Here is a 13,163-nt window from a genome sequence, read left to right as displayed (position 1 = left end):
TTAGAAAAAAAGTTATGTATATAAAAAACTAAGCCATAGCATTTTGAGGAAAAAAAATATAAAAATACAGTACAGGTCCATTTTTTAAAAAGTTGAATTTCCATGTAAATACACACGTGTGTGTACTCTTAGAGGAAAGCCTAAAGAATGACACACACTAAGATGCATATACTTTTTTGGGGGGAGGCAATATTAGGATAATTTTCATTTTCTCTTTCCAAATCTATGTTTTCCTAAATTTTCTAACATGTATTATTTGAGTAAGAAAACAATTTTAAGGAAAACAGTTTTTTTTAAGAGCATTTTAAAGCTACTGCTTCATTCTCCAAATATTAATCACTTTGTATATATGCATTAACCCACAGATGACAAAGTTATCATGATAGAGAACAAAAACGATTTGTTTTGTTATTTACTCTGCAAAACATTCTGCCTGCTTTCCAATCCCTTATGCTTATTAGTTTGAAAGGCCTACAAAAAACTCAATTTTAAAATTTTTCTTTCATACAGTTAAACACATTACCCTACAAAAGCTCTTCCAAAATCCCTTATTCCTATGACAATCAATTCAAACAAAAGCCATTTATATGCCCAATGTAAGTAACTTGGGAAATAATAAGAATGAAAAACTTTTTTTTTTTTTTTTTTTTTTTTCAAAAAAAGCATAGTTGGAAAAAAGCCTTAATGAGAAAGAAAAGTACCTAATCTAGGTGTGTTAAGTCCCTAAAATAAGATCAACTAATAATAGTAATTCCTACCATGTACTGAAATGCTTTCATTGTGCCAAGCAACTTACAAGTTACTCTATATATTATTTTACGAAGTCTTCCCAAAATAGCTCTGTGAGATAGGTCATTTTAGCCCCACTTGTAATAAATGAGTTTAAGAAGTTAAACTGACATATCTAACTTCTGAAGAGCCAGAAGGAGAACCTAAACCCTTCTGCCTTCAGAGTTACTTTACATCTCTTCACTTACTTTGCAATCTTCTCCTTGAGAAGCTTCCAGTCCCATAGGTCTGTGGGAGTAACATTCCACATATCATACTGAAGAATCTAAGGAATACACAACTCAAATTTATTCTACAGCAAGTTAAAATTATGACCAAAAAAAAAAAAAAAAAAAAAGACTAGCTGCCATGCCCCACATCCCAAACAAATGCTGTCTTCTAATCGACCTCTATGATGAGGAATACATGCTCTAGAGATTTTCCTGGACAAAATTCCATGTAGTCATATTAATCAGAAGTAGGTTAAGAAAGCTGATTATCCCACATAATATCTACAAACCAGAAAACTCTAACATTCATGAAAGCATGTGGCTGATAACATTTTTTTACAGTAAAACTGTCACTTTAACCTTGTCTTTCTTCATTGCCTTGATCTGTCCCTTGATCTGTTTACTTAGCTAAAAACGCCTATTTTCTAATATCAGCACAGAATAGATTTTCTAATATCAGCAGGAATGTCAGAAATGAAATTAACATTTTATGTAGAAAAGAATCACATTACTGATAATAAAGGCAGAATTCTAAGACAGCTCCCCAGATTCCCACACCTTAGTGCACAGGCTGTTTATAATCTCCACTTGAGTGTGGACATGACCTGAGAATAGGATGGATGTCACTCCAGTGATTATGGCAAAGGTGAAAGGTTTCTGCAGGGGTAATTAAGGTTGCAAATCAGCTGATTGTGAGTTAAATAAAAGGAAGATTACACCAGGAACAGTGATTCATGCCTGTAACCCCAGCACTTAGGGAGTCCGAGGCAGACGGATAACCTGAGGTCAGGAATTTGAGACCAGCCTGGCCAACAGGGTAAAACCCATCTCTACTAAAAATACAAAAATTAGACAGATGAGGTGGCACACACCCATAATCCCAGCTACTTGGGAGACTTGAGGCAGGAGAATCAAATCACTTGAACCTGGGAAGCGGAGGGTGCAGTGATCTGAGATCACACCACACACTCCAGCCTGGGTGACAAAGTGAGACTCTGCCCCCACTAAAAAAGCAGGGGGGAGGTGGAAAGGTGAGAGGGTAATTATCCTATGTAGACCTGACTTATCAGGTGAAAGCCCTCAAAAGAGAGACGAGACTGTGCCCCATTTGAAATGAGAGATTGTCTCCCGACTGGCCTTAAAGAAGCAAGATGCCATGAATTCTCAAAACATATTTTGCCAACAACCAGGTGAGCCTGGAAGAGAACTCTGTGCCTCAGATAAGACCACAGCCCATACCAACATCTTGAACACAGACACAAAAAGGGCCCAGCTAAGTCTGGACTCCTGACCTGCGGAAACTGTGAGATAATGAATGCATGTTTTAATCCACAGAAAACTAACACAAGCAGCATCCCTCTTACATTATTTTAGCAATGACTAGTTCTAAATAAGAGATTAAAACAGAATATCATTTTTACTCCAGAGGACAAAGGTATTAAAGTTTCCTTCAGCTGGTGCAACAAATTACCAAAAACTTGTAAACTTAAAGTAACAAAAATTTATTATCTTATAGGCTGAAGACCAGAAGCCCAAAATCAACATGTTGGGAGGGCCACACTCCCTCCAAAGGCACTAGAAGAGATTCTGTTCCTTGCCTCTTATAGTGGCTATCAGCATTCCACAGCTTGTGGTTTTAACACTCCAATTTCTGCCTTCATAGTCATGTTGCTTCCCCTTCTATGTCTCTTGCCAGACAACTGTCATTAGATTTAGAGCCCACCTGGATGATCTAGGTAAATCGCCTTATCTCAAGGTTCTTAATTACATCTGTAAAAACCCTTTTTTGAATGAAATTCACAGGTTCCAGGAATTAGGATGCGGACATATCCTTTTGTCGGGTGACCATTCAGCCCACTACAGTTACTTATAGGCAAAAACAATTTCATCCATATACTTACTCCTCTGCTAACTGGAGAGCCCTCATAGGTTTCATATGGTCCATGCTCTTTGGCAAGGTCACAGCTGGCTTCCAGGGCTCCGTAATAAATAGTTTCAAAGATCTGCTTATTCAATAACTGAGCTTCTGCACTCTCAAAAGGGTATCTCATCAGGATAAAAGCATCTGCCAGACCTTGTACCCCAATTCCAATGGGGCGATGACGTTTATTTGATAGGCATGCCTTTGTGTCAACAGATTTTAAAGGAGAAAACATTACTGAACAGGAAAAGCAACATTCTACACCAAATGAAAGAGATTACCTCTTTTATCTCAGCTTTCTCACACCATTTTATTGATAACCATTTAAATGATGACTTGCAGATCATGACTGATTCCTTTCAATTTGGATTTCAATCATTGCCAATAAGGAGAGAAATCTATTCATACCTCTGGTACAGGATAGTAGTTTATATCAATAATTTTATTCAAGTTTCGGACAATGACTTTAGTGACTTCAGCTAACTTCTGAAAGTCATATGTGTGTTCTGATGTGACATACATATTCAGGGCCAGGGAAGCCAAATTACAAACAGCAACCTGGAATGTAAAAAAAAAAAAGGTCAAGAATCACACAATTTTTATTTCTACTCTCTGTATCAATCACACCACCACGTGAGCCTCTAAGACTCTCAGACATTAAAATTTTAAATGTTTATATTTGACTTCTCCCTCTTCACCATTCATCAGTCTATTTCTAAATCCCACTGATTCTATTTCAATACCTAATCATATATGTTAGTTATAACATGCATCAGCAAAATAGGTAAGCTAGAGAACCCAGTGTTCCACAGTACACATCTCTATTACCAGACATATATCACACTATGTTATAATTAACATTTTACATACACTTATCTCAGTATTCAGTAGATGACTGCCTGCAATATGGTAGGCACTAGCTACATGTATCTATTTAAAATGAAATAAAATTTGAGTTTTTCAGTTGCACTAGTCATGTTTCAAATGTTCACTAGCTGCCAGATAGAGAATATTTCCATCACTGCAGAAAGTTCTTCAAAACACATGTCTACCTCACCTCACTGAAACTCTGACAAGCTTAGCAACAAAGGATCCTAATTTTTGAATTTCAAAAAAGCTCTTCCAGTGATTCCTCCACTACACTACACTAGGCAGTGAGCTTCTTAACACAAGGATCACATCTTATATATATTTATATTTATAGCACTAGCAACACATCTGGCATACAGTAAGTCTTGATAATGTTGAATGAATATACTTCCTTTTCCATTTGGATTATGACCATTCCAACCCAAAGTCTCAACTTCTCTCACCTGGCATCAGTTGAACTCTTGATGCCCTTCACATCAACTCCATTCTACACATGTTGCCAAATACCTGTTTTTAAAATATAGCTTGGATCACAGAAGTCTAATAAATGCCAGGGAGAAAAATAGGCAGGAAAAGAAGACAGAGAGTACTGGGGATAAAGATGAAGGGGTGTCATTTTTAAACAGAGTTGTCAAGAAAAACTTCACGGAAAATATTGCATATGAACAAAGAACTAACAGGTTAGAAACCAAACTATGTGGCTATGGGGAGAGGGGGTGCATTTTAACATTCAAGTGGCAAGAAAGAGCAAAAATCTTCAGGTAGGAGCATGTCTGACATGTTTGAGAAACAGCAAGAAAACTAATAGGGTTGGAACACAGTGAACAAAGGGGAATGCAATCGCAGATGAGGTGCGTTAGGACTTTGAAGGACATTGTAAGAACTCTGGATGGAAAGGAATGAATAACTGAAACATGCTACAATATGAATAACCCTTAAGCGCATGCTAAGTGAAAGAAGTCTGACACAAAAGGCCACATGTTATATGATTCCATTCATATGGAATGCCCACAGTGTCCACAAATCCAGAGACAAAAAATATATTGGTGGTTGTCAAGGGCTGAGGGAAGAAGGGAACAGGGAGTGACTGCTAATCGGTACAGGGTTTCATTATCTAGAGTGATAAAAATGTACAACAATTAGATAGTGGTAATGGTTGCGCAGACTTGTAGATATACTAAAAAACACCGAATTATACATTTTTTAAAAGAGTGAATTATATCTCGATTTACATAAAGAACTTGAGGTTCCAGTGAGCCACACTCCAGCCTGGGCAACAGAGTAAGATCTTAGTCTTGACTCAAAAGAAAAAAAGAATTCTTCATGAGCTGGCAAGCCAAAGAGTAGTTTTGTGTAGACAAATGACATTATCTGGTTTTTATTTTAAAAAGGTTACACTAGTCTCTATAATATAATCTATCTTGCATAATAGTTACTTGAATACATGTCAATTTATTCCAACTAAATTAGAAGTTTCCAGAGGGCAGCATATTTGTTTATATTTTCAGAGCATTTAATACAGTGTTTTACATATAGCTGGTACTCAATAAATTTTGAATTAAACTGTAACCTTAGCAGTGTATTTTACTCAATTTCCATTTACTTTATAACTTTCCATTTGCCTTTTTTTAAGGTCCTAGAATCGAGGATCTACTCCTGCCTCATTTCCGTAATTTACACACAGTATCAAAGCAGCCTGTCATCCAACTACTACAACAATCTCCCTAGGCTAATCTCTAACCTCTTCTCACAACAAGACACTATTTGTTGCTATTTGATGCTATTTTCCTGTCAGAAACCTACAAGGGCTTCCTATCTCTGTGACATGTAATCTTCTACCTTCCATCTCCCTTCCCCCAGCCATAGCCATCTCTCCATATTCCAATGATTAATCTACTTGCACCATAAAAACAAATTTACTTGACACCCTGCACAAAACCCAGCCCTATCTCTGATGTATCATACAGACCACTCTTTCCAAATGGAAAGTTCTTCCCTAAAACTTTTTTTTAAAACACCAAATCCATGTCCCATTTCTAGCCTTAATTCTTCTGTGAAGTCTCTTTCTAGACTTGAGATTAGAATTTTATCTCACCATTCACTGAAAGGACCCTCTATAAACTTACATTTTTTTGTTGTTGTTTTTGGTTTTTGTTTTGTTTTGTTTTGAGATAGGGTCTCATTTTGTCACTAGGGATGGAGTACAGTGACACAATCTCAGCCCACTGCAGCCTCCACTTTCCTGGCTCAAGGCTTACGTTTTTTTTTTTTTTTTTAAGCAAAAAATGGCTTGTTTTATTTTAATGGCTGATTTATGTAATCATGGAGGACAGTATGTACAGACAAAGGGGGAGCTTTTACTTCTTGGTCTTTTCCTCCTTGGACAAAGTCTTGATGATCTCCTCCTTCTTGGCCTAGAGTCGCTCTTCACGGCACTTGCGTGCTTCCTTGGTCTTAGACCTGCAGGCCTCAGCCTGGTCAGCCAGGAGCTTTTTGTGGGCCTTGTCTGCCTTCAGCTTGTGAATGTATTCCCTGAGAATCCGCTTGTTTTTGAACACATTCCCCTTCACCTTCAGGTACAGGCTGTGATACATGTGGCAATCAATCTTCTTAGATTGCCAATATCTTCCAAGCAGCTGGCACAGAATCCTCATTCTCCTCATCCACGTGACCTTCTCTGGCATTTGGGCATTGACTGTACCCTTACACTTACCTATGCCCACATGCCTGCCTTGCTGGCAGGCCAAGGTGTTTTTCCAGCATCAGCCCAGGAATGGACCGTCACAGGCTTGTGGATGATCAGCCCATTTTTGATTAGCTTCTGATCTGCCGACAGGAGCTGGCACTGGCGATTTCGTTGGTCTCATTGGGGTCCAACCAGACCTTCTTGCTACAGCAAAGGACACTAGAGACGAGCCTCTTCTGAAGCCTGAGCATACTCATTTATGGCTGTGTCCACAGCAGTGAAAGGAAAGAGCCAAGGCTTACATACCTTTAATTAAATGTACATCCTAACACATTTTTGTGTGTGTCCTAAACCAACATAACTGCATATTTCTATTTTTCTTGAGTAAATATTATTAAAATGATGCATGTATAAGAAAAAACTGAGTCTTTCCCATATAGCTTTGACTAAAAAGCATTTATAGGCACAGATCATACTCCTTCCTTCCTTTGCTATCTGCCTTTATTAGTGTTCTTCTGTTAACAACTATGAAAACTCCCTTCACTCATCTCAACTGAAATCAAGTGAGGAATTCACGAACAGTAACTGCCTAAGGTCTTTTTCTTAGTACTCTAGGAAGAATTTTTTCTACCTACCTCATCTTTGCTGGTGTACTCTACTATTTCTGTGCACAGGTTGCTGCATTTGATGGTTCCCAGGTTCTGCTGGTTGCTCTTCCGATTACAGGAATCTTTATAGAGCATATACGGGGTACCTGTCTCTGTCTGAGACTCGATGATGGCATACCAAAGCTGCTGAGCTTTTACAACTTTGCGGACACGACGCTGTTTCTCATAACTGACAGGCACAGAAAATATTATTTAATATATATTAGTCCCTAAACAAATCATTATTGTAGACAACCTGAAGACATTAAAATATAAAGTTATGAAAACTCTTTAATTTTTTCTAAGTTTTGCTAAAGAAAAAAAAAAGGAATACAATATTTATTTTACTCTGGCTAAAGCCATAGAGGAAAATGAGGCAGTTTTAGCCTTCTGCAAATGATCCCAATACCACTAAACCAAATAATACCTTTCATAATAAAAAAGAGTAAAAACTAAGGAAGTCAAATCTCTTAATATTGTGCTAATTTTTTTTTTTTTTTTTTTTTGAGATGGAGTTTCGCTCTGTTGCCCAGGCTGTAGTGCAGTGGTACAATCTCAGCTCACTGCAACTGCTGCCTCCCAGGTTCAAGTGATTCTCCTGCCTCAGCCTCTCAAGTAGTTGGGACTACAGGTATGCACCACCACTCCCAGCTAATTTTTGTATTTTTACTAGAGACAGGGTTTCACAATGTTGACCAACCTGGTCTCAAACCCCTGACCTCAAGTGATCCACCTGCTTTGGCCTCCAGAAGTGCTGAGATTACAGGCGTGAGCCACTGCACCTGGCCTATTATGCTACTCTTAATAAACTATTGACATATGTGTCCTAGTCACCCATGATTCCTTTATGCAATATAAAGCATAACTTATAAAAAGTACTGTATGACAAAGCAAAATAATAACTCTGCTAGTCATCTTCTTAATTTTTATAAGTATCAATTAAAAATCCCAAGAACCTATTTATACATCCCAAAGTTTTAAGAAAGACAGACACAACTCAGTTTTGGTGAAGAGTCAGGAAGCAAATCTGACTGAAATTTTTAGTCACTTTTTCTCTTAGATGCTTCAGAAGATTCTTGACAAGAACTTTTGATATTTGGACCCCTGAAATAAGAGACACCATGGTAAAACATTATTGTTTTCTTTCATATTGTTCCCATACCTTTCATATAGTTTCTCAAATTCCTCTCCCCAAACCTCATCCAGACCAGGACACTCATTTGGACACATCAAAGACCAGTCCTATTAAAAAAAAAAAAAAGGACAAAACCACCCATAAGAAACTTCAAATAACCAAGCATAATGCATTAGAAACATTGCAAGCATAAGGTGACTTTCATAATCTCTCTTGGAAATGTGCTGTAGAAATAATCATTTTCAAGTCTAGGCCCAAACTTCTAGGTCTGCCTGTTTATACATGACCTTTTAAGCATTTAGGTCACATAGCATCTACTTTAGCAAATAGAAATATAAGAAGACCACCAGCACAGTATCTCTTAACTTGTACAGAATGCCTTCTGTGGCATCACACATAGACGGGCTCTTCCTAAGCATGACTTAAGGTGACTAAAAAAGAGAAAGCTCATGTGAATCGAGTTGCCATTACCAACAGGTACCTATTTCTCACCTGATTAGTCTCCACTCGTTTCATGAAGAGATCCGGAATCCAAAGAGCAAAAAAAAGATCTCTGGCACGCTGTTCTTCTTTTCCTGTGTTCTTCTTTAAATCAAGAAATTCAAAGATGTCTAAATGCCAAGGCTCCAGGTAAATAGCAAATGCCCCAGGACGCTAGTGGTAAATAAATCATAATTCTTTTCAGAATAGAAATGAAACAAAGAAACATCATGTCTCCCAAAACACTTTTATAGTATCTCCTTTGACCTTCACGATAATGAATTAAATAACATAAATAAAAGTATGAGTTTTCCATATGTCACTATAAAAGTAATATTTTATAATTCTATGAGTAAAAAAGAACAAATGATATAAAGAAAATGTGAAACAAGAAAGATTAACTTTTCTAAAATGACATGATGAACTACAGATGGAGCCTCCTCTTCAGCAATAGCCCAGTTCACTTTACACAACATGACATGTACATAAAGCCCAAAGGAAGTTGCTTTGACAAGATAAGCCATGCTCTTATTGAAGGTCAAAAAGCTGATCTGTCTTATCAAGGTCCCCAAGTCCATCAAAGAGAAATTTATAAACTAACAGGTGATTATTATGTCTACGGTCACAAAAGGCAGATTCTAGTTGCAAACTACCCTGGTGATAAAATCAGGTAAACAACACAATTCTCTCAATTTTACTGTTTCTTCTATCAATTAGGGAGAGTTTTTGTTTGTTTGTTTTGTTTTGTTTGAGACAAGGTCTAGCTCTATCACGCAGGCTGGAGTGCAGTGTTGCAATCTCAGCTCACTGCAACCTCCTGCTTACCAGGCTAAAGCCATCCTCCCACCTCAGCCTCCTGAGTAACTGAGACTCCAGGCATTCATCATAACGCCTGGCTAATTTTTGTATTTTTTGTAGAGATGGGGTTGCATCATGTTGCCCAGGCTGGTCTTGAACTCATGAGCTCAAGTGATCCACCCACCTCAGCCTCCCAAAGTGCTGGGATTACTGGTGGGAGTCACCGTACCCAGCCAATTAGGGAGACTTTTGTTGTTCCAGTTTTTTTGTTTTTTGTTTTTTAAAGAAAAACCTAGGCCAGGTGCAGTGGCTGACACCCGTAATCCCAACATTTTGGAAGGCTAAGGCAGGTAGATAGCTTGAGCCTAGGAGTTTGAGAACAGCAAGAAAGTGAGACCCCATCCTAACAAAAAGTATAAAAATTAGTTGGGTGTGGTTGCACAGGCCTATGGTCTGAGCTACATGGGAGGGCTGAGGCAGAAGGATCACTTAGGTCCGGGAGGTCAAGGCTATGGTGAGCCAAGATCGTGCCATTACACCCCAGCCTGGGTGATAAGAGAGAGACAAAAAAAAGAAAAAAAGAAAAACCTAGACCACATATCACAACCCTATTTCAAGGTTACATATTTATATGAGTTATAACTTGAGAAATTCTTTGCAAATAAACTACCACATAAGAAAGCTGAATAGATCGGTAGCTGCCTAGAGCCACATAAAGTATGTGTGGGAAGGGGTGACAGGATCACTGAATGTAAACGTATATGAGGGAGGAAAGATTTTGGGGTAATGGAAATGTTCTACCTCTTTATCAGTGTGATTACACAAATGTATACATTTGTCAAAATCCATCAAACTGTACATTTAAAGTATATGTACATTAAAATAATTATACCTCCTCAAATTGATTTTACAAGTAAAAAAAAGTAATTAGAAACTACACATAAATGAACCATCTTAAGTATCTATTAGCACCTTCAGTTCTGATTTCCAGTACTTTCAAGTTATGGAGCCTACCTTGTTCCCACCTTGATCCACATATCGAGCTGTGTTGTTATATACTCTCAGCATCGGTACAAGGCCATTGGAATTGCCATTAGTCTAAAAGAGAGACCATGATAAAAAAGACAGAGGGCACTCGGCAAAGAAAAGAACAAAATGGCCCCATTTTTTTGTTAAAAAAAGATGCCTAATTTCTAGGTAGCAAGGTATGAAGTTTTACCTGGTCTCTATCTCTACTTCTGCTTTGGAAAAATAATGCCCAAATCAAATCAACAAAATATTGAATAAATTACAATTATGTACTAAGTTACTTCATGGCATTTCTAATTTGCAATGAACTATAACAATTACAAGTCAAAGGAATCCAAAATCAAGGTAGCTAAATTTAAACTCTACATCTTCTAAAGGTCATTATATAAAGATACACTTTGGGTAGAGTAAAAAAAAGAGTCTAAGCGCTACCACCATGCCTTTTCCCCAAAAGAATTCAAGGCAATTTACAATAAGAATTATATGCAATGGCTATATCAGGGCAATAAATAAGGTAAAAGGAGATTCTCAGCAATAATTGGACTCCAGAATGATGTTAATAAAATAGACTCCTATGACTAGAAGATACTTCATCAAATTATTTAGATAACCCTTCTGATCCCAACACAAGCCTTTAAACAATCTAGAAAGATAAGTGAGCAATGGCTCACTTTACCATTGTGTAAAAGTGCTGTATATATCAAACCACCTCCAAAACACCACATAATGGAATAATTTCCCTCTGGAACTTTATTCTACAGGATTAGATACTTTCTTCACCTTACAGAAAAGGAAACAAATTCAGATATAAAATAATTAACTCTAGGCCACATTACTATTAAGTAGTGGAGCTAGGATTTAAATCCAGGTCTAATTCGAAAACATTATCTTGACCCCCAGTGAATAGTAAACACCCCAGTGAATAGTAAACTAACGAAGGGCTGGAGTTTACAACATAAAGTTTCAATGCATAAAGGCTGAATCCTGGCTCTGCCGCATATTAAGTGATTGATCTCAGAAAGCAACAACTTTCTACGTCTCAATTTCCTCACTTGTAAAATTAGACAATGGTGCCTTTATTCACGAGGTTATTTCATGGAATAAAATTCCTGGCATGAGTCTATAATCATAGCTACCTCGTAGGGTTGTAGTAAGGGTCAAATGAGTACTTCATGTAAAACAGTCATAACAGACAACATATAGTAAGCAATCAATAAATGCTAGCTGCTCTTACTACTGCTAAAATAAGCTAGAATTCTAAATCCTGAGTTAAAAGGATTCTAGAGATTATCTAGTCAAATCTAAACCTCTAATAACATAGATGAAAATGAAGCCAGAAGTGAAATGACTCACTCCAAGTCACATAGCCTTCTAGTAATTAACAGAGACCCTGGACTCCCAAATAATAGCATATGCCCTCTCAACCATAAACCTGTTTGCTTTTAGAGTTGAATCCTCCTTTAAAAGTCAAATAGCAGAGACTTACCCCAGCAATGTAGCTGCCAGTAGCCCGAATACAACTCACAGCAACACCAATTCCTCCAGCAGACTTAGAAATCAATGCACATTGCTTTAGAGTGTCATAAATGCCTTCAATGCTGTCATCTTTCATACTCAGAAGAAAACAGCTACGGGGGAAAAAAATGTCTCAACTTAGAGCAAGGAAATGAAGTGGTGTCACAAAAGTGATTATTCAATATGAAGACACTAAGTTAGGCAAAAAAAAAAAAAAGAGTTGAAGTTTAGAAAGTTCCAAAGTGTTTTTCAAAGGAAAAAAACCCACTTTACTGTATATGACACAATAAAACATATAAAAATATCATTTTGAAATAATCTTGCTACCTCCCCTAGAAGTAGTAAGTCTAGGAGGAAGTCTTATAAGTCTAAATTATTAACCTACATTTTCACCAGATTGCAAATGTGCCATTTCCACATTTTTCATGCAAATTCATAAACATACATCACAGTCTTTTCAAGTTGTTAGTAAGCTGAGAAAAATAAACATTCATGAAAATAATCTAACCAATGGTCAACCAATTCTTTGATATGTCCACCAAAATTAAAGCTCCTTTACAGTCTTTTTAAAGACAACCCCTTTACTTCCACTTTGAATCTCATCCCACTGCTTTGAATATTCAATCACACAAGTGGATTCTATCTATTGACTAGGTGTTTAATATTTAGACATTCAGAAAAACGTAGAGAATGATGTAAAAATACTCTTTACTTGCCACCTACCTCAAAAAATTAGACACCACAAATATAGCCTCATTGCAGTCCCCTAACAGTTTCAAGCATTTCTATTATGACATTTTTACATGTTCTACACTTAGAAATTTTCTGGTTGCATATCTACTTATCATTCTGCAACTTGTTTTAATTCAATATTGTTTTACAGAAATTAATCCTTTTGATACATATAAACAAACTTTATTTTCATTGATATAGATAGGTATTCTATTGTAAATACATTTGTCCCATGTGCCTGTTGATGAACATCTGGATTATTTCCAATTCATTTGCTATTCCAAACAATGCTGCTATAAAAATTATTGAACATATCACCTTGTGTTTATCTCTAAGGATTTCTGTAGAATAT

The 13,163-nt window shown here is 37.0% G+C and overlaps 1 protein-coding gene and 1 pseudogene across 3 annotated transcripts in view; both read right to left on the bottom strand.

The window, feature by feature from the left end:
* The window catches only part of RRM1 (ribonucleotide reductase catalytic subunit M1), a 43,092-nt gene that overhangs the window by 7,599 nt on the left and 22,330 nt on the right, over nucleotides 1-13,163 (bottom strand). For all 3 annotated transcript variants that reach the window (XM_002754849.6, XM_078340351.1, XM_054241969.2), the window contains 8 exons: nucleotides 12,051-12,192; nucleotides 10,550-10,633; nucleotides 8,750-8,911; nucleotides 8,285-8,364; nucleotides 7,111-7,312; nucleotides 3,328-3,477; nucleotides 2,900-3,121; nucleotides 978-1,054 (listed from right to left, as the gene is read on the bottom strand). In XM_002754849.6, the coding sequence (XP_002754895.1) occupies nucleotides 978-1,054; nucleotides 2,900-3,121; nucleotides 3,328-3,477; nucleotides 7,111-7,312; nucleotides 8,285-8,364; nucleotides 8,750-8,911; nucleotides 10,550-10,633; nucleotides 12,051-12,192 (1,119 nt within the window). The remainder of the gene's footprint in view (nucleotides 1-977; nucleotides 1,055-2,899; nucleotides 3,122-3,327; nucleotides 3,478-7,110; nucleotides 7,313-8,284; nucleotides 8,365-8,749; nucleotides 8,912-10,549; nucleotides 10,634-12,050; nucleotides 12,193-13,163) is intronic.
* On the bottom strand, nucleotides 5,912-6,884 carry LOC144578119 (large ribosomal subunit protein eL19 pseudogene; annotated as a pseudogene).

The sequence above is a fragment of the Callithrix jacchus genome, chromosome 10 (assembly GCF_049354715.1).
Source record: "Callithrix jacchus isolate 240 chromosome 10, calJac240_pri, whole genome shotgun sequence".
NCBI classification, from domain to species: domain Eukaryota; kingdom Metazoa; phylum Chordata; class Mammalia; order Primates; family Cebidae; genus Callithrix; species Callithrix jacchus.
Note: the sequence above shows the minus strand (reverse complement) of the source record. Positions and strands in the feature narration are given on the sequence as shown.